At 39.3% G+C, this 22,357-nt stretch overlaps 1 protein-coding gene across 5 annotated transcripts in view; it reads left to right on the top strand.

Annotated features, from left to right (window-relative positions):
* The window catches only part of CTNNA2 (catenin alpha 2), a 168,281-nt gene that overhangs the window by 47,491 nt on the left and 98,433 nt on the right, over positions 1–22,357 (top strand). For all 5 annotated transcript variants that reach the window (XM_064712005.1, XM_064712002.1, XM_064712006.1 and 2 more), the window contains exon 3: positions 14,503–14,655. In XM_064712005.1, the coding sequence (XP_064568075.1) occupies positions 14,503–14,655 (153 nt within the window). The remainder of the gene's footprint in view (positions 1–14,502; positions 14,656–22,357) is intronic.

Genomic DNA, 22,357 nt, shown 5'->3' with positions numbered 1-22,357 from the left:
GGATTTTCATGAAATCTCAGCATGGTTTGGGTTGGAAGGGACCCTAAAACCCATCCCTATCCAGCAGGGACACCTCCCACTGTCCCAGGTTGCTCCAAGCCCCATCCAGCCTGGCCTTGGTCACTTCAGGGATCCAGGGGCAGCCACAGCTGCTCTGGGCACCCTGTGCCAGGGCCTGCCCATCCCCTCGGGATGGAATTTCTTCCTAAAATCTAACCCAGGCTCCTCAGTGCAATTTAAACAAGGAGCTACTGGAGAAGGTCAGCAGAGGCCACAAAGACGATGAAGGGTCTGGAGCATCCCCCTTATGAGGAGATACTCTAGAATTTGGGATTTTTTAGTCTGGAAAAGAGAATAAGAGGGATCTCATCAGTCCATATAAATATTTGCAAGGCAGGGGGCCACAGTGGGGTGCCAGACTCTTTCCAGTGGTGCCCAATGACAGGACAAGGACTCATGGCCATAAACTAAACAACAAGAAGCTTCACCTCAGCATGAGGAAGAATTTCTTTATGTTGAGGGTGGCAGAGCACTGAAACAGCTGCTCAGGGAGGCCCTGGAGTCTCCCTCTCTGGAGACATCCAAACCCACCTGGACACATTCCTGTGTCACCTGCTCCAGGTGACACTGCCGTGACAGGGGTTGGACTGGAGGATCTCCAGAGCTCCCTTCCAACTCTAAAATTTCTGTGATTCTGTAACAGTGCACTCTGGGAGTGTAAAGCCATTTACAAATGTCAAAGTCCTGTCACTCCATGCCCTTTCCACAAGTCCAGCTCTTGTGTAGCACCTTTAGTCACTAAAAGGTGCCGGAAGATCTGGAGCCTTCCCTTCCCCAGGCTGAATCAGCCTTTCATTTTGAACAAGCTGGAGAAAAAACTGGATCTGATAAGAAGTTGTGCCAGTTGGCAAGATTGGGGATCTCTTTTTCCCACTGGTATGCAAGCCTGTAGTTAAAAAAGAAAAAAGACAAAACCCAAAAGGTAACAAAGGCAGGTGGTACAGCAAGCCAGGCCAGCAGCAGGTGCTGGTTGATTCCAGTTCTTTTAGAATCCTTTTGGAATTCCAATTCTTTTTTCCAATCCTTTTGTTAGTTTTTCCTCCATAAACACCAACCCAAGAGTTCAAATGCCACAGGTAACCCCAAAGCAGCAGGCACACCTGAAATTCAAACCTTGCAGCTCTGGGGTGACAGAGAGAGGCAGGAAGGACTCACCAGAGGGTTTGGTGACAGCCCTGGGGGCACAGCTCAGGACTCAAGGTGGAAAAACCAAAATAATTTGTTTTGCCTTAAGTACCACCCATCTGTGCTGCCATTACAGCCTGGATAATTCCATTTTTGCCCATTCAAGGTTTCCTGTGTCTCCAAGTGGAAGGAATTGGACAGAAATAAGATTTCTTTTCACCACCAATTCTCAGTTTATACTGGAAATTATACTCCCATACAGCTGTTAAGGAGGATTCATCCAACTCCTACAGACTGAGGTTTATATTATTACTAAAGCTGCTTACAAATACTGCATGAAATAAATTCTCCACAGAAAATTATCATTTTTCTCAAAAACTGGAAAAGGCCATAAATTATCTAGAAATTTAATTTATTTTTTTAAAGAAGCCTGAGAGCTTTGAAAAGTCCAGCATGGATTTTTTCCAGTATTTTCCAGTTTTCATTTTGAAAATTATTAATTTATTTTTAGCCTAGCATTGCAAATACAAATATATGCATATAAATAAATATTAAAAATTAAACTCTCATTTTTACAATAGCCAAGGAGATTTTCCTTTGTTTCAAAGAATTTTGATAGGTTTTAAATTTTCATATTTCATCTGAAAGTAGAAAAACTTAAAAAATAAAAAGTAATGTATTTGTTTAATCTTGGATTTCTGCTTCTCCATGCAATTTTAAGCAACAAAACTTCATTAAAACATATATATTAATAGGAACTGTGCAGTAGAAAGTCCTGATATATCTGCATTACCAGTTGCATTTTGATAAATACTTTTGAACATTTAGACTGACATCCTGAGCTTTCACTTTAATGGGATGGATGTCTAACAGAAATTAATCTAACAGAAATTAATCTTACTTTTAGATATCTAAGTTTCTGTGTGCAGTATTAAAAATATAATTTTTTTTGCCACCTGAATTTAGTTTTGTGGCCTTTGTGTGTTGTTGGGTAAAATGCAGTTCAAGGTTTTGGACAGGGGCACAAAAAGCAGAGAAATACCAACATTCTTTTAGTAGCTACATACAGGTAGTAGCTAAAATAGTGATTTTGAATATGGAAGAAAGAATTCTTCACACCACTGTCTGAGGCAAAATTTTCCACTTTAGCACTTCTTTTTATCCAAATGTACTCTTCTCAGATTGTCTTTTCCAGACAGCATCCTACAAACCTCTGAGGAATCCATGCTGTGTAGACACAGGACTGAAAACCAAAATTGTGAACACCTGAATTAATGAAATTCTGCTTTCTCTGGCATTGTACTGTCCCTGTTTAGGGCTTTCTACAGCAATAATCTCAGGTCCTTGATTCTCATTTTTCCTCTCATTTTCTCACCCCCATCATTCTCCCTGCTCATTCCTCATCATCTGAGGTTGGTTTGTGACTCCAGGTGAAATGCAGAGAGTTTGGGGCTGCTTGTGTCCCCTTTTGAGCTGGTACTGTGTGGGTGCTGTGGCCAGCTCTGGGGGTACCAGCTGTGGGTTTTTCTGAGTCTGGATTGAAGGTGCTTGAGACTGTAATTCATGTTGGGACTCAGGTGTTTATTATTTCTTATCAGTAAAACAGTCTCAGTGCTGTGAGTTCTCCAGCCTTTCATCAGAAGGCACAAAATGGCCAACAATCTCTTGTTACAAGGGCTTTTAAGACTAAACTATCCAATTAAGAACTGACACCTGGATTATTTTCCCTTTTAACCCAATAACTGATCCCAAGGAGACCACAATGGGGACTTTTCTGCCCAATTACAAAATGCCACTCAAACCCAAGAAGCAGCATGAAGGAGAAACCCAGGGCATCACCCTGTGCCCTCCATCTTGCTGCCATCCACAACACACTAAAAATCCCAAAACCTCAATTTCTCACCCAGTGATACACCTACACTACTCTCTATAATCTATTTCACACTTTTGTGGACTCTGGTCTGTCTTGAAGTCTGGGAAACTTTCTCCATGAATGAGGGTGGAAGTCAATGCTGCCCTGGGGGTCAGGGCACCCCAGAGCAGACAGAGGAATATTCCCTGTGTGCCCTGGGTTTGCACAGCCAGCCAGCTTCTGACTTCACAAAACAAATTTCCCTCCACAGGACACTGATTTGGATCACTCTTCTCCTACCCAGACAATTTTCCATCAAACTCCAGCTATTCATCATCTTAAAGACATTTTCTGTCTGTTAGGTAAATTTAAAATTGGCCAACTGATTAATATGTGGTTGAAAAATTAAAAAAGGCAGATTTTCTGTGATGAGCATCATTCCATCAGAGCACCAGTCCAGAATGTAAAGCCCAGAGTTTGGTTCTGCTCTCCTCTGCTATCTGCTACTGCACTGACATTGGTATTGTATAACCATGGCAGGTTACTATTCATAAATAAACCCCTGATGTGATTTCCACAGTGGCACAGAGCTTGTTTTTCCATATGATTTCCCACAAAGATTTTGGGTGAATCTGGGGTTTGCCCTTGTTACTGCTGATTTAATGAGAACTCCTTGGTAGGCTGATAGCTGTAAGAGAAGTTTTTCCAAGATTTCTGATTTGGTTTAGGTGAGTTTTCTCTCTTTCTGATGGGTTAGGATTTTGATTGCTTCTTTTCTGTGTTGTTTTTTCCAACAGCCACTATCAGTGTACTTTGGGGTACTCAGGATCAGTTTTGGCCATTTAAGCATGAATTAATATTAATAGTGACCATGCTGTGCTGTCTTTCTACCAGGCACACACTCTGCAGAAGCCAAAGTTAAAAAAAAAATAAAATCCAGGTCATATTTGCCCTTTTTACACCTCTAATGAATTCTTTATGTATAATGCAGTAAGTACATCCCTTCACATGACCCTTATCTATATTTGATCAGTCATTTACATTCCCCTGTGCTAAGATGGGCTCTGGCAAATTCCTTTGTAAGACACTTGGTGGACTCTGGGCATGATTTTCATCAGCCTGTTATCAGCCATATTCTCTTACATTCCTCCCTTCAATCTACAATTATTATATTACCTTTTAGTCACAGAATATCCTGAGTTTGAAGGCACCCACAATGATCACTAAATACTCTTAATTAGATAATACTGTTTCAGTAGCTGTATTAAGCTGCAGGTCAACCTTGCAAAAACCTAAAGTTTGATGAGACAAATACCTCCTGTAATTTATTTGTGCAAATTTGGTAAAACAAAGACCTTGGGGACAACATCTTGATTATACTCAGCTTTTATCAACTTCATAGGCCTCTGAAAGGACCTGCAATTTTCTGTCTTTTATTTAATATGGGTTACTCCAGTTTGAACTAGATCCCAGGCTTCAGCATGTTCTTAGGCTTATTTATCATCTTTGTTCCTTGAGCAGCAGCGTCTCAGTTTGCTCTTTCTGTTACTCACTTCCACGTAGATTAACTTGTATCACTGCTTATGAATGCTATTTAGGGTAAAAAAAAAAAAGTTTAGCACTTTGAAGCCTGCCAAAAATTGGTGTAGACTCCAGGAGGACTCTCGGTATAAAAAGCATGAATATTAACTCATGGAATTACACTGATGGGACACCTAAAACTGAAAGAATGCGTTCTGTTGGAACAGATTTTATCACAGCTAACCCATACAATGTCAATTATATTATAGATAGACACTTATATAAGTTTTCAGTCTGTGGATTAAATCTCTCTACTCAAAGATATACATAGTTTGTCTCTTTATAGAATGTAAATGCTTTGAGGAAAAGGCAGAAAAGAGGAAATCTTATCATCCTGTTATTGCAGCAAAGCTGTCTCACACCCAGACCAGATGACTTCAAACGCTGTAGGAAGGGCCAGCAGCACCTAGAAATTAAATCTTGGTGCTCTAAATCATGATTAACTGACTGTGAGGATAAGCAAGACTTCCTGTCCGGTTTTAGAAGAATGATCTGAAGCTCCGAAAATAAAGTTTCTTCTGAAGGTGGAGCTGCCTCACTTGAGGTATTCTGTGTTGTACCAGCATTAGGAGGTTCACATCTGAATATTAAGATACAAGCCCAAGGGAAGCATAATGGCTCAAAAAGAAAAAAAACACCCAAACTTTAGTGGAAAACGGGAACCCAATTCTAATCAAACTTAATATACATTAAGTTTACAACTTACATACACAAATACAACAATTTATTACAAATACAACAAACTTCTTTCAGCTTCCCAAAGACAATGAAGAGCACACCCAAATAAATAAAAAAACTCGTACTTGAGGGGCCAGGGGGAAGAGGAAAGAGAGAACCCTGAACATTCACACCAGCTGATGTCAGTTATAGAAATCAGCTGGAGATACAGAGAAGTGGTTTTCCCTCAGCCTCCCTGACAGTCACTGGAGATTTCATCTCTGGAGGGTGATTTGGGGATTCCAGGATGTGTCTGTAAAAGCTCTTTATGCATAGGGAGCCATGAACAATCTGATTTCATATTGAGGCACCCAAAATGTGGGTTTGTGTGAGGAGTGCTTTGGCTTTCCAGCTGTCCACAGAGCCAGTCAATATTGCAGCACTCTGCATTTCTGGGGGCTGGGGAACTCTGTTCTCCTTCTCCGATGTGCCCTTTGTTGCAAACAAAAGGACATTGGGTAAAGTTATAAATCCTGAAGGGGGCTTTAAAAAAAAAAAAAAAATCAATATCTGTATAATTTGAATAAGGGAAGAAAACAGAGAATGAAACAGTCACAGACCTTCCCTAGCTCACATAACACTGAGAGTTTGTAAGAGTTGCTGCAGTGCTCTGAAAATGCAGAATTTCATGCAAGTGTGAAGTAGCAGCAGAATATCCAAGGAGGCTGTAACTTCAGAATTTAGTCTGGCAGGAATGTTTATTAAGATTTATTTTGCAAAGGCAGGGTTGAAGCAAGGTCACCCTTAACCAGATGATCCACAGGAGTCTGTGCTGTATTACCAAGGAGGAGTTTTTGGCTTTTCCAAGGGGAAGTGCAGTGTTAGTGCTGAGATTGCCCCATTCTGTTGCATGAAAATGCATCTGGACAAAATGCTGGCATTTTTTAAAGGGAGCCAGCCACAAATTAATCTAAACCTCTTTGAACTTAAGGCCACCTGTGGCATCAGCTCTTGCTTGTGAGAAACCCAGCACCTTTCCCTTGTTGCTCAACAGGTTTGATTTTCACCTGCAGTGACTCCAGTGCTCTTGAATATGGAAATGTGGAAGCTGGCTTCCCAAATCTGTATTAAATGCTCATACAGATTTATTTCTGTGCCAGGACTACATGTTTATGCCTTGTATTCTTTTAACAGCGATGCACTGCATTGTTTGTAGTCCTTTTCTAGATTTGTAGTTGTTTTCTAGGTACAAAGGTGTTAGGCTGGATCTGGTGTGATGCTGGCTTAGAAGGCAGAGGCAGCAATGCCCCAAGTCCTCTGCTCCTGCAGCTTCCACTGAATTTATGGCCCAGGATTAGGGACACTCTGAATGTCACCAACGTGGTCTGAAAGAGCTGGGAGCCCCTGGCATGCTGATCAATGCTTCCACTTTTTGTCTGCTCCCATTTCAAAGAAAAAAGTGATGTATGTACTTCAGGAAACGACTTTTAGTAAAATTTTCAAACTAAAGAATTAAGGAAAGAATTAAGATCTAAAGAATTAAGGAAAATGCCCTGTTATTTGAATTACAATTAATAAGGATGTTGGTGTCTTTGTCTCCCTCAAAATGCACTTCTAGGTGTTTATCACTGTGACATTGAGGTTTTTATGGTGCTCTGAAGTGCTGCAGAGGAAATGGAGAGTGCTTTAATACTGCTGATTTACTCTTTCAGGTCTGCAGTAATTTCCTTACTGCCTAATTATAAGGCTTGGTTTAATTTACTCTACACATAATGTTTACTGATGCACATATGGTGCCATATTTCAGGAAACCATGCCCATATCTGGTGGTTTTGGGTAAGGCTGCAGTGTGTAACAGTTTCATCAAACAAAGGAAATTTTGAGCTGCACCATAATATTCATGATGGATTATTTTTTTTTCATGCAAAAGCTTCAATGTAGTAACCATGGGTGCTTTTGCTTTTTGAAATAGGGACTTGATTGATTTTTTTTTTTTTTTTTTAACTGAAGTCACTTTAAGTGAGCAGAGGGTTGGCCTTTCAAAGAGCCTGGAGAAGAATTAGGAGGCAGAACTCAGTGACAGCTCTATTGCATTGGAAGAGATTACTGGACATAATTTGTGTATTATTCCTCAAATACTGAGCCCTCATAAAACCTCAGATATTCCAACAAATCTTTGTGTTTAGAAGATGCCTGCCTCTGTAATCACTGCAGAGGAATGAGTGTGGAGTTTTTTAAATACTTTTTGATAAAAACCCACTGTAAACGTGGGAGGAGCTCAATGGAAGTGTGTAATGTTGCTACATTATAAATAAAAATATCCACAAACTAGACCAAAAAAAAAGAAAAAAAAAAAAACAGAAATGTATTTCAAGTGACTTCTGTTGATAATAGTTTTACACGAAGAAGCTTTCACTGTTCTGTAGTATCATCTCAAGAATGACCTGTAGTCACATCAGCTAAAGGCACTTACAGAAGTTTGGGTTCATAACAATAGCTGCAAATGTTGGTGCAGTAGCATGAGGTAGGGAGCGCTGTAAACATGGAGGAAAACATAATTCTTTTCCAAAGACTTCTCTAATTCCATCTTCCTAATGGCTTAGGAGTAGTGGCAAAGTACATGGAGTTTAATTGCCAAGTGGTATTTCAATATTGCATTTGTTTCTTAATTGACATTAATTTTGTTCACTAAGTGTTATGAAATATCTTTACTGTTATGTTCTACTTGTAATTAAGCAGCCAGATACAAAAGGTTTGTTTGCAATTCTTACTGTGTAAAAATTACTGCAAAGGAGAAGAAAACAAAGGATAAGTGAAATGATAAAAAAGACAAAAAAAACCAACCAAGAACAAACCCCAGACTGATCTCACTGCTGGAAGGGCTTTTTGAAAGGCATGGGTGATAATTGATAGTATCAGATATCAATCATCTCTGTCCATGGGGCAGGATCCACTGGTGACTTTGAGTGACTCTTGGACAGGATGATGAGAAATCCATTTTTGCAGCACACAATCAATTTTTAATCTTGTTTCAGCCATTGTCTGGCACTTCCACAGACAGGTCTACCCAAGAGCTGCCACAGCTTCCACTGGGCTCAGTGTCCAGGTCTTGGAGAAGCCGAAGACAATATTTCCTGTGCCAGCTGGGTTAGGTGGCACTGCAAGTGTGACACGTGTGACATTTATTGTACTAAACCTGTAAGGCTTACTGGATCTGACTGCTCACAGTGAGCATAACTTCATTAAGAGTCATCCTAGAAAATTTCCTCATCTTGACCAAATAGCTGTTTAATCTCCCCAAACCAGTTTTTCCCCCATTTTATTTATTTATATAATGTATTTGATTAAAAAAACCCATAAAGCTCCAAAGCTCAACTTCATTTAAGTATCATTTCAACAGGGCCTGAGATTTGTAAATGAAACTACACAATAGATTGTGGTTTTTACTTTAATCTTTGCATTTTTAATCCATTATCTCTATTCATCCTCATTACCCTCTTCTTTGTCCCATCTCTTTTACATCAGACCCTTTAGATTTGCAGTTTTGGTGATGTTTTCGATACTTTTCAGTCCTCTTCAGTTTTCACAAGGTTATTTTTCAAAGTCTTATCCCTTTTTTCTTTTCTGGCATAACCTATAGGGTTTTTTTCCCCCCTTCTTTGTTCCTACATGCAATTTCCTGTTCTGCAATTTCATCCTCCCACATTCACTTTATCACAATTCTCCCCTCTCAGGTCACGGAGAATGCAAAAGTTAATCACTGTCTTTTCACTTCTGGGTTATTTTGACTTCCCTAATGCTTTTCACCGTCTGCTCAGTTCCTACCTGTATCTCTGATTTTCCCACATTTTTGATGGGAACCTCTGCCCTGTCCTCTACCTGTTAATCCCCTGTATAATTCTTTATATTTAGAAATAATAAATATTTAATGGAATGCCAGCGCTGCCATTAGAGTTGGGTCTTTGTTGTTCTATCCAGACATGAAAGACAGAGTTCATACCCTGATAATCCTCACAGGTTTGGGGGTATGTGGTTATCATTCCCCCAAATATATATTTTTTTTCTCTACTTTTATGTAACTGCACTAATATTGCTAGCAAGCCTGAGGCTTGCCCTTGCTGAAAAATATTTTTTTGAAAAGGCAGTATAAAATTTTTCTGTCATGAAAATTGATAAACCACCCACCTTAGGCTCTCAAAAAAAACCCCAGCAAACAAACAAATTTAAATAAATGGGGATTAATTACCTTAGCACTTGGTAACTGGGTCCTTCCATGCTTTGGGCCATGAACCATTTTGAGGAATCCTTTGTAGTGGCCCATGCCTAGGAGGAATGTTCTTTGTGTGTGCTTCTTATACTCTTCCAAATTATTGGTCAAAAATTGTCACTTCAACTTTCTTTCTGTTTGCAAATTCACCCCAAATCTTTTCCTGATTATGGCTGCTTGTCTGCAGAGGGAGGAAAGCTCACACATGGAAAATATATTGAGAAGTTCAAACTAAAAGAGAGCAGGTTAAGATTAGATTTTAGGAAAAAATTGTTTCCTGTGAGGGTGGTGAGGCCCTGGCACAGGGTGCCCAGAGCAGCTGTGGCTGCCCCTGGATCCCTGGAATACCCAAGGCCAGGCTGGACAGGGCTTGGAGCAACCTGGAACAGTGGAAGTTGTCCCTGCCCATGGCAGAGAGGTTGGAACTGGATGGGCTTTGAGATCCAGGCCATTTCATCATTCTAGTAAGAATTACCTGTCTTTATAGCAGTGTTTCTTCCTGATTTATCTCTGGCTCAAATCTTAATTTTAATATATTCCATAGATCTGTAGTTTGAGTATCCAAGTGTGATACATGTTCTAAATATCAGCCTTTTTGCTGTTTAATCTGCCAAGACAGAACTGGTGGTGTTGCTGTCCCCATCCCCCAAGTTACCGTTCTTTGGTCACATCCTTTGTGACACACTCTGCAGAACTGACTGAGACTTTTCTCTTTAGCACCAAGCTGCAGCAGCCTCTAATGGTCACTGCCTTATTCTCCAGAACTCAATTTCACAGCATATTGGAGGTGACACACCTTAGCTGCAGTGGAGAAGGCTTTATTTTCATCCCTTTCTACTGAATTAATGCCTGTTGGGGAGCTCTCTGCAGGTGCAAACTGGAGCTGGGTTGCAACACCCATTAAATGGAAAATGGTGAATAAGGTGCTCCTTGGTAAACTTTTGTTACAGGCAGCTCTGCACTGCCAGGCTTTATAAAGTTTAACAATCTGTTGGAGTCATTAATCTCCTGCTGTGGCTTTACCTTCCTGTGGCAGGATTAGACATTTAATTCTCTGCTAGACTGTAAGCAGCACTGAGACATTTTGGTTCTAAAATTGTTATATAGCCATGGAAAACATCGTTTTGGTGGGCATTTAACCTCTTTGAGCTCGATTATGGCTGTGAACTGACAATGATAAAAGTGCCCTAAACAGTGCTTAGAACAGTAGAGCATGATGCTATCAAAAACAGCAACTTGACTGTGCACCATAAACTGATGGAATTGACTGAACTGGAAAGGCATAAAATCTGCCTGTGCACCATTCATGCTTTCAGAAATATTTCCAGGTCTTGATGTTTTCCTTCTATACTTTTTGTTGATGTGGCAAATTTATTTATCTGTTAGCTTTATGTGCATCAATAAAATTTTCTCTCTGACAAAATGAATTAAGCAAGACCTTAATTTAACATGCTTCCTCCTCTAATAAATGAAGTTTCACGTGGTGGAATTTGTGCTTTGAATTAATCTCTAAATTAAAAATCCTGTGGGGGGAAAAAACCTAAAGCGTTGTCTTACAAGTAATAGTGTGTGTCACAATATTTACATCAGAACTCAGCATAAATTAAGGCATTGCAGAGGCATTTGTTAATACAGGTGCATGAGCAAAGCCCTGGTGCTGCTTTTGGAATAAAACATGACAGGCTTTTGCTGCTTTCAGATTCAAGTCACAGCTTCTCCCGTTCCCTTCTGAGCTGACACTGCCTGGGTGAAGCTGAAGTCTCTGGGTGCACAAGGCATCCCTGAGGCTGCACTTTGTTGCAGTGTGCACAGGAACACCCAGCCCTGCTTTCCCAGCAGTTATTTGCCTTGATGAATAGCCCTAATTGGATCAAATGGACTGGCAGTGGTGAGCCAGTACTTCTAAATGTCTTGTCTTGTGCCATTAATATTACCTTGTCATGTATCCATTTGAGCTCTAGGATGAATGTCTTGCCTTCATACTGCTGTCACATTTAACAAATGATTTTGTCAAGTCCTTCTTTACAGCTTGTGGTGAAGGATGGCAAAATTTGTGGTCTCCTACGTACAGAAAACCTGTTAACTCTACCTTTCAACTTCAATGCAAGGACGTCCTAAAACTCAGATAACAAATTCCTGAAGAAATTATAGTGCCTGTTTACAAGAGGGGCCAGAAATGTTCTTCTGACATCTATGATTAACACAGCAGAAGAAAAATAGAATGTATTAATTTTGTATTTATTAAACCTGTGACAGTCAGAATTCAGATTCTTTTTTTTCAGCTGCTGCAGTTATGAACCTCAGAGTACAACACACAGTTACCATTAGAAACCAGATATCCCTTTTATTCATTCCTTTTGATTCAGAAAGAGCTCTACTGTATATTTACTATGGTAAACCCCAAATTGCTGGTTAGCTGATGCTCTTGCTGTCCTTTATATTGATTTCTGGTATGTGGTTGTAAGCTGAAGATATTTAACAGTGATGAAAATAAGCTGCTTACTTGAACATCCTGAGACCGCTGTTACAATTCCATGGGGCATATTGTTATAACCTGATCCATAACAGCACATTACCTTGGATTAAAAATTGAATTCTTGTTCATTGAATAAATACAAGGCTTTGGAACAGATCCCTCCTCATGGCAGGACACAAATAGGAAAGGTTTGGTGCTCATTTAGCATTTAAAGTAAAGTTTTTTTAGTGCAGCGGACAGTGGTTTTCACTGGCACATCCTGAGCCTGAGCAAGTGGAATTTTTTAGGGACATTTCACTGAGAATGAGCTGGAAGCCACCTTGGATTTTTAAAAGCTTGGTGTGTTCCTTTGGAAGTGCTACCATTTGGCCTTTTTTGATACAATGGGCATCAAAGTCTAACTGTGGGTACACAAATCAGGCATCTGATCTGGAGTTTGCCAGCAAGCCCTGGGAAATGGATCTCTGCAGAGGAGATTTATGCAAATTTATGATGCACATTTTCTAGCAGTATTTCTCCCTTAATGCTGGCTGTAGGTGAAACTACTGATTTAATAGGAAATCACAGAATATCCTGAGTTGGAAGGGACCCACAAGGATTACAGAGTCCAACTTCTTCTTGTCCTTCACACAGCAACCCCAAGAATCCCACCGTGTGTCTGAATTCTTAAATTAAAATATTTTTATAAATACTGACTGGAAATCTATCAACCATAGCATGCAGGGTGCTGTGCTGCTGCACTATTCTCTGACACTCAGCATCTTAGAACATCTTTTCTTCTTTTTTCTTGCGATGTTTTGATGTATTTGGAACAATATTGTTATTTATATTGAGATGATACCTGTGAAAACTATTCATGGATTGGGGTCCCATTGTGTGAGATGCTGTGCAAACAGACCCAAAGCATGGTCTGAAAGAGCTTTTAATGTAAGAATAAAATAAGAGTCAGCAAGTGGAGAGCAGCAGATTGATGGGAGAAAAAATAAAGAGTACAAGATGGAAATGTAATAGGTGGTAGCAAACACACACCAGCTTCCAAACTGTTGGCAGGTCTCTGATAGATGATTCTTTTCTTCTTTTTGTCTTCTTTCCTCCCCCTGTTTGTATGTGTTACTGAGTTTGCTATTCTGAGTGCCTTTAATCATTGTGAAAGTGAAAAAAAAACAAACTTTCCAGGTTGAATCTCAGTAGAATTAATTTTTTAGGAGAATTGAGAACTGCTTAATACGTTAACTGCTTCAGTTGTGATGGAAATAAAATGAGTGCCTCCTACAAGCACATATATGCTATTTTGCTTTGCTTGTTTTTACTGCACCACTCAGGGAATGAAAGAAAAATATTCAAAGTTAGCTTTCTCCTTATTCAAATAGAGCTGAGAATTGCTGTCATCAAACAGCAAATGCATCTTGGATTGTGTATTTGCAATGTCTGACAATAGGCCAGTTTTCGGTGTGATTGGGTGTTTTGATGGCACCTTGTCTAGCTAAAGCTTTCTTGTCTGGGCTCAGAATAGAGAAAATTACCTCTCTGGGTGCTTCATCCAGCTAAAAATGCATGATTTAAGGAGACTAATGGGCACCCAAGCCTCCAGGCTGAATAGCTCCCAGCTTCTGTTTGAGTCCACAGTTTTTCATTCTTAACAACCCAAAAGCTGGAGAAAACATAATCAAGATGTTTCTGAGCCACAATCCCGCTGAGCAATTAAGCTTCCAGGAAGAATTATTTAAGATTTCAGTCATTTTTCTGGCTGTCTTTCAAATTTTGGAGAAGTTTGACATTAATTAGTGGTCATTAGCAAGGTGGAAAAGAAGTTAGTGACATCATTCTTACAGTAATATTGCTTCTAATAGATGTTTATATGGACTAACAGGTGTTAAATCTTCAGTAACTTGTAAAGTGTTTCTTTCTTCCTTTAGAATAAATTGGAATATGTTTTCTAATCTGCCTGGAAAATGCTAAAAAGGTTTTCTGTTTATACTTCTTGGAGCTATTCAAATGGGAATACAAAGCACAAGGCATCTGCTACACAAAATATTAATTATTGCATGGAATACTATTCACTGGAGGAATTAGAGAAGGCTTAGAAATATTCAGGCTAATATTTTTTAATGGTTGCTTGGAGTTAAGCTCCTTAATCCATATTTGCCTTTTTGGTGAGCTGAACTGTTTTTTCAAGTAGTGTGGAGCTTTCAATTCTCATCAATTTGCTGTGTCTTACATGAGTTATCGCCATCATTCTGTACAGATCCATTCAGGCCAGTAGGATTAGCTGTATGTCAGCACAAATCCCAGGAGGGCTTTGCAGAGCCTGGGCCCTCAAGTTTTTAATTTTGCTTGCTGCAAATATCGAAGAAAAGAAAGCAAAAAAAATCCAAATTCCCACATAACACCGTGAGACGAAGCACATCAGTGCTTCACTATGAATAGTGGGAATGTGTGCTGATAAATGTCATTTATTTACTGCTGTGCTGTCCTTTGTCCCAGCTCCGGAAGGCAGTGATGGATCACATCTCAGACTCATTCCTGGAGACCAACGTCCCTCTGCTGGTTCTCATCGAGGCCGCCAAAAGCGGCAACGAGAAGGAAGTGAAGGAATACGCTCAGGTCTTCCGTGAACACGCCAACAAGCTGGTGGAGGTGAGTGCTCGGTGTCTTTGTGGCTTTGGCTCACCTTGAGATGTGTCAGAGAGTTTTCTTCCCAGCCTGGCAACTGAAGAAGGAGTTAGGATTTTTTTTGGTTTGGTTTTCAAATGTGGAGAAGTTCACTTCCCTCTCCCCGCAGAGACGAGAATCTTGATTCCATGTTTCAGAAGGCTGATTTATTATTTTATGATATATATATATAATATTAAAACTATACTAAAAGAATAGAAGAAAATATTTCATCAGAAGGCTTGAAAGGAATAGAAAAGAATGATAACAAAAGCTCGTGGCTCTCAGAGTGACTGTGATTGGCCATTAATTAGAAACAACCAACATGGACCAATCAAAGCTGCACCTGTTGCATTCCGCAGCAGATAATTATTGTTTTCCTTTTCCTCTGAGGCTTCTCAGGAGAAAAAAATCCTAGCAAAGGGATTTTTCAGAAAACGTCATGGCTACATTAAAGGTTGTTTATTTTTCTGTTATCTATAATATTTTTTTCTCTGACCTGCCGAGGTTTGTCTGGCAGGTTGGGTTGAGATACTCTGACTGCCTTCAGAGGCAGTGTTATTTTTTATACTAAGAACTACATGTTTATAATTTACAATAATTTCTCGATACCTATCACTTATGTTAGACAGTGGATTCAAACTTTAAACTAATCCAAAAGTGCCACCATCACTTAGAAGATGGAGGCTAGAAGAAGAAGACAGAAGGACAAAACACACCCAAATTCCTTTATCTTGGGACTTTGAGCCCCCATTCTAAAAACTCCAAAATTCTACTTTTCACCTTGTGACAAACTAACTATCATTCTATTTAAACTTTTGTGGCTTGTAATTCTTCGTATAAGGTTGGTAATTTTTTTCAATGGGTCAAAATGAAAGGCACGGATGTCTTGGGCTCTGTGCCAGGGTCTCTCGAGCCATCCAGGACAACCAGAGGGGTTACAGTGACATTATTGACACAGCCAGGTTTCCTCTGGCACCTTCAGGAGAGGCAGGAAAAGTTACAGACTGGGAGAAATGTTAGAGGTCTTATTTCAGGAGTTTTGGTCAACTTTACACCGGTGTTGGCCCCGGAAATGTTTGGATGAGGGGCAGAGGAACGTGCTGTGTTTTAGTGGTTCATTAAAGCAATTGAGCATGTTAGAAATGGTGTTTGCAGCACTTTGTCAAAAGACAGGAGCAGCAAGAATTAAATTTCAGTTCAGCTTCACTAACAGTACGATTGAGCTGAATGTCTATTAAGTAAAAAGTCAAATCAGTGCTTCACAATCTGGTCCTGGCCAAGGACTGCTCTAGACTTAATTGTCAGTCTGAACTGAAATTGGGAAAAGGACCTACAGAGAAGGCACAGCCTGAAGAACATATATGGTCTTGAAAAGTCTGTAGTTCATATATATATATATATATATATATATATAGTACCTTCTATTTCTGAAAAAACACACTGTAAAGTCAACCAGTGATAATTACAAGTCTTCAGGGATGACATTGAAATAGCTTTATTCTACCATGAGGAGTATAAAGTATAATGATTGAAACCTTGGATACTCATGGAATGGGCATCTAATAAAATTATGATAATGTTCATTTTGATTTGCCCTCCAGCAGGTCAAGAACTATGAAAAGTGCTTGTGTTTTTAAAGAAAAATATAACTCAGTGATTTGCTCCATAACATTGTGTGGCATTTTTCTGCACTAGCAATGTTTTGAAGGCTTTGTAGCCCCCTTTGCAACATATTTTCTTGTCACACAATCTGCTGTTTAGCAAAGGGAAATGCAATTAGGGAGCTACTGACCTGACAGGTACTGAGCTACACATCTCAATGTCTTCTGTTAAAACAGGACTCATCCTAATTCTGTAGAACCTGAGCTAAGGCAATGAATAAGGATTCCTTGGTTAATGTTGACTAAATCTGGATATTTCCCTGATAAAAACGTGTCTGGGTGTCTTTTTACAGTAGATGTGTGTTCAAATGTTCTGCAGCATCTCATTCTTGCCGTGTACCAAACAGGGAGTCAAGGTACCTCATTCTGCCCTGGAAATCAGGTGTTTGCTAAAATACTTAACTTGTAGGTGCCTAAAGGAAGGTCTTGGTGGTCTGAAATTTCTGTTTAATGCTGAATCCAGTGAGGTTTAATGGTGAATCCAGTGAGGTTTAATGGTGAATCCAGGTTTATTGCTGTTGCCTGCAAGAGGATCACAGGGCTGTCAGCAACCTTCCCTCCCAGCCCCTGTGTAGATGCAAAGATTTATTGCTGCCTCCTTGTGACTGGAGCTGTGGCAGTGAAAAAAAAGAAATAGCTGGTAGGTGTATAAAGAGGAGAAATAAACCCCAAACAAATGGAAAACCCCTCCACAATGTTTGTTCATAGTTATATTATAGTGGCAGTGGAGTTGTAGGCTTATGTGCAGTGAACATATGTGGGGTTAGTGTTATAGCACTCACATCCTCCACAGATTTGCAGAAAAGTGCTGCAATGACAGGTTTAATAGCATTATTAAAAAAAGTTAAAAATAGCTAAGTGGATATTTTAAAAATATTATAAGAGGTAATGGCATAAAAGGAGGAAAAATACCTTTTAGGGGTGTAGTTAAAAAAAAAAAAAGAGCCAAAAACTCCCTGCCAGAAAAACCCACACCTTTAATGGGAAGAAGAAAGAGCTGTAATGCTGTTAAACTGTCAGAGGGGGAATTTAGGTTTATTCTTAGGAAGAAATTCTTTACTGTGGTCATGGTGAGACCCTGCTGCCCCCATAAAAGCTGCTCCATCCCTGGAAATATCCAAGACCAGGCTGGACATGGTTTGGAGCAACCTGGGCTAGTGGAAGGTGTCCCAGCCCATGGCAGGGGTGGGACTGGATGGAATTTTAAGTCCCTTCCAACCCCAGGGCATTCTGTGATTCTATGAAACAAAAAATAATGCACTGTTTCAATTATTTAGTCTTGGTTTTACAAACCTAATATTACATTAGATATTTATTTTAGACCAAACTGGAGATTGGTTAATGATTTTTGACATGTGTTAAAGTTGTACTCCACAAAAAACAACAATGTTGGTATCAATAGATGTCTCAGGGATAATACCTAATATTTTTATTCCATTTAGGCTGTTTCAGACTATTAAAAGCAGATTCTTAATTGAATCCTGTATATCTGTGACAGCTGGTACTGACTTGTGGGTGCATTCTTACTTTTTTCCAAGATGGGTTCCTTTAGGTGCATCTTGCCCTTTTAGTAGTAAGAGCTATTTCAGATTCAGGTAAAAAGCATCTTGAAAAACAAATTTCTAGCGCAAGTGAAATTTTTAACCCCAAATTTCAAGTTCATCAGTCTGCAGAAGCAAATACGTATTTGGAATATATTTATGTCCCTTTTATACTAGATTTTTGCACTTGAAATAGTTTCATCATTTTTACTTACTGATGCACAATGGAACCTTAGCAGATGGACTTCTCTGGTTTTGTGGGTCAAGTATCTTGCAAATAGTAAAGTGTGGTTTGAAGATGAGCCATAATCAAGTGACTGTGAAATGTGAGATGCTTTCCCAGGCACGGGGCCAGAACTGCTTGCTGAGATGTGCAAACACAGCTCTGCTGAAACGCGTGGAGTTGCACTCGCTCGTGGTAGAGGAATTTGGCGCTGCCACTTCAATGCTGTGAAAATTCTGTAGTATTAATCATTAATTTTGAAATCTGAATCTGAATTTTTTGGATGTCCTACCAAGCTCAATGTTCAGCCTGTCAAAAGGTCAGGAAAAAAATAATACGTGTTTTAATATTTCTTTATGTGAAACCTGCATTTTTTCATCCTGAGGGAGGAAAAATTGTACTTCTTGATATTTGTTGAATACAAATGGCAGAATTTCCTCTGCATAGCCAATACATTTTAAAAAATATATTTTGTCAGCTTGAGCCTTAAGGAGGTTAAGTTTCTTTTATAGTCCATATTGCAGAATATTTAAATCTTCTCTCAAAAGCCATTTTCATTATATGATATTTTCCCTTCCCTACCTCTTACCATAACATTAATAACAACAAAGATGGATTGTCATTTTCGAGACATTCACTGACAACTAGATTTGTCTATGGGTTTTGTTGGAAACAGAGTGAGGTGTCACTTAACTATAATGTAAATCATACAAAATAAATCAAATTGTCAGACAGATTCTGGGGATAAATCATTATCATATAATAAAACAGAATTTGGATGGTACCAGTTCAGGCTTGGATGGGTAACTCTTTTCCTTGCAATGTTTTTTCACAGCCATTTCTCAATTTTTTTTCTGCCTTCTGAAACTGAGGTTAGAGAAATGATGGTGCCTTTCCCGGTCATGATCTTTACCTCATTAATTCCTTTATGTTTTTTAAGAAATTATTTCCAATGACTGAAGGTAAATTCCTGAGTTGTAATGCCAACTTCAGATGTGACCTGGGGACCATTTAACTTTTCTACCCAAGCACCTTCATTAGTAGCATAAGGTTAATGACAGATAATTCTAATATCTACCACACAAAGGCACCTGACTGATAAATCAGCTCAGATTTGTTCAATGCATCTATCAAAGCACTATAAGGAGGCTAATTAATTAATTTTCATTGTTCTCTTTACTAGAGGTTCTTTGGTTTAATGGTCATCCCCTGGACTGTTTCTTGGAAAATTAAATTATTAAATCTAACAGGTTTTCCTGGTAGATGAAATTCAGCATCCATTAAATTCTTAAGAGCCATGGTAGCCGTCTGTTCAGCTGGAATTCAAATTATAGTGTATTGGATCAGACTTCCCATTCTCAAAAGGATGGGTATAAAAAGATATTTCTACTAGTTGTTTCACTTTGAGGAATTTTAATACTTTTATGGAAATACTTCAGCTTTTTGGTGGTCAGTGAACATTTACAAGAGTTTAACTCAGTTGCTTTTTTCTTATTTCCAACAAAACTTGAATGAAGGGGTGTTTTCTTTTTCAGTATGAACTCATGAAGCACCATATTTAAAGCACTTAAAAATCAGCTTTTCAAAAGTCCCTTACCACTTTTGCATGAATTGATTTTTATGGAGAATTTTGTGGAGCCCACATGGATCTGTCAGTTTCAACTCATACAAAATTAAAAGATTTCTGGAGACACAACAAATAATCAAAGTTGACTTGTAAGAACCCCTGGCCAGCGGAAGAACTGAGTTAGGCAATGGTTTGTGGTGATTTAAAGTAGATATAGTAAAAGCACATCAATAATATCATAAAGTTGGGTGGTAATTTGTAGCAGATGAAATCTAACAGCGCCATTCTGGTTTTGGTTATGTAGTCTCTCTATCCATTAAGTTTGCAGGAGCCTTTATTAATTTTCTCCATGTAATTGCCACTTTGAAGAGGATAATGGGGTTACTTTTGGGCAGTTAGGGGCTTGGGGTTTTTAATTTTACAAAAAAAAAAAAAAAAAGAAGAAGAGAAAGAGTTTGAACTTCTTTATGAGACACAATTCAAATTGCCTTTCATTTTCTAAGAATTGAATTATTTGGAGCTCCCTAATTCAGACTGATTGGAATCTTTCCCATCATAAATGTGGAAACAGGTTTGCATGCTGAAGACAGGAGAGGAGAAAAACCCATTGTCAGTGTCAGCAATGCACACAAAATAAGCTGCTCAGTGACCCCTTCTTAGCTCAGTTAGTAATGAGAGAAAAGGAGCAAAATTGTGGAAGGTTTTACTCTGGTGATGGACAGTGGCTTTAATCTCAATTTACAGAACTAATATCCAAACAGTATTTTTTTTTCTTTCCACAAGTAACTCTCAGAGAAGCTCAAAGAGTATTTGCTTGATAAGAAATGCAAAACTGGACTTTTTCCTAGGGAGTGGGGATCACCTGTGTAACTCTGCAATGTACCTGAGGTCAATGCAGTGCTGGGAGTTCACCTTCCCGGAGGCCCTGGTGGCCTTCACAAGGAATGCTGGCACTGTTTTCTTTGTGCTTCTGTAAATATTGTATCAATCCATGAACTGACAGATTTTAATTTAAGACAGACAGAACCCCGAGGAAGAAGCCTAAGCAAAAAAAAAAATGGCTCATTTATTTCTGCAACTTCAGTTCAAGGAACAAAGACTGTTCCTGCTGAAGTTTTCACACATTCTTGACATGTTCTATTCCTTGTTTAAGTGCACACGGCTGCTTCATCAGAGTACACACCTAGCTGTTGGCTTCTGATGATGGAGAAAAAGTGTCAATATTCTGTCATAGTTTCTGCTTCCAGCTTGCATCCTGAAAAATGTGTACATCCCTGGGTTTACTCTTACAGACTGATCAGCTTTTATTCTGCTTTTTTCTTTTAGCTGACATTTAAGCTAGATAAGAAGTACAATTTAGGAAGTGGTAATCCTTGCTTCTAATCAAGGAGTGTTAAGAAGGTCATAGATTAGTTTAATTCAAGCTCTTCATTCAAGTTGAGAGATTTTATTTGAAATTAAAGCTGTGAGCTACCTTTGTGTCCTGGTGTTTCATTTGCTCAGTTTTAATTTCCACCCCAGCCCTTTCTTCCCTGTGTGTGCAGCAGATGTTCCTAATTCCTGGTAAACACCAGGAGTGCACTGACATAGCTAAAGCCACAATCCACTTATTTGCAGTGAGACAATGAGAAGTTTGGACTCTTGGAGTGAAGTTTCTGAGTTCTTCCTGCAGCCAGATCTTATGTCTTTTTCTCCTTCTTGGAGGGGTAAATGCCTTTGAGGCAAAATAAGTTGCAATTCTTTCAGGATAAAACTTTCTGGTAGTGGGTGAACTCTTTATCCTACTTTTTTTACTGACTTTAACCACTGGATATTGGTATTCCACTGGGATCCATGCCAGCTTCATCTTCTGGGGTCTCAATTAATGCTGAAATGGAGTCAAAGCCCCTTAGACAAGGTGAGACACAGAAACAGCGGCTGCTTTGTGGCTTTTAGAGCCTCTGGTGGTCCTGTCTCTGGAGAAGGGAGGTTCTTAAAGGAGGTAAATACTCAGTGAGCATTGAAGGAGGTAAATACTCAGTGAGTATTGAAGGAGGTAAATACTCAGTGAGTATTGAAGGAGGTAAATACTCAGTGAGTATTAAAGGAGGTAAAAGTGAGATGAAGGGTAAATATCAGTGATAAAGGAGTAAATACTCAGTGAGTATTGAAGGAGGTAAATAGTGAGTATTGAAGGAGGTAAATACTCAGTGAGCATTAAAGGAGGTAAATACTCAGTGAGTATTAAAGGAGGTAAATACTCAGTGAGCATTGAAGGAGGTAAATACTCAGTGAGTACTGAAGGAGGTAAATACTCATGGTCACCACTGGTTTTGCCCAGAAGCCAGCTCTGCCTTCAGGATGTGAGGCTCCATCCCCCAGGCTTGGTGAGGGAGCAGTGGCAGAGCCTGTGATCTCTGAACTGCACTGCTGACACAGAAACAGGGGGAAATGAAACAATTGGGACAGTTGGAAATCATTGCAAGATTTCCAGTGAAACCAAGGAACCCGGGATGGCTGGAAGGGGGAGGAGCTTCCTTATCTCATGGCTACTTTGGCAATATAACTCTGTCCCCAAAATTCCTTCCTACCTATCAACACCTGAGTAAGCTATCAATCACACCAGAGGCAGTGAGACTGTGAACATTCCCTTGAATAATCATTTTCTATTCATTTGTCCCTTTTTTCTTAGACTGCTGCACTCTTACATTTC

The sequence above is a fragment of the Zonotrichia leucophrys genome, chromosome 4, assembly GCF_028769735.1.
Source record: "Zonotrichia leucophrys gambelii isolate GWCS_2022_RI chromosome 4, RI_Zleu_2.0, whole genome shotgun sequence".
NCBI classification, from domain to species: domain Eukaryota; kingdom Metazoa; phylum Chordata; class Aves; order Passeriformes; family Passerellidae; genus Zonotrichia; species Zonotrichia leucophrys.
This window is presented reverse-complemented; position numbering and strand designations above follow the sequence as displayed.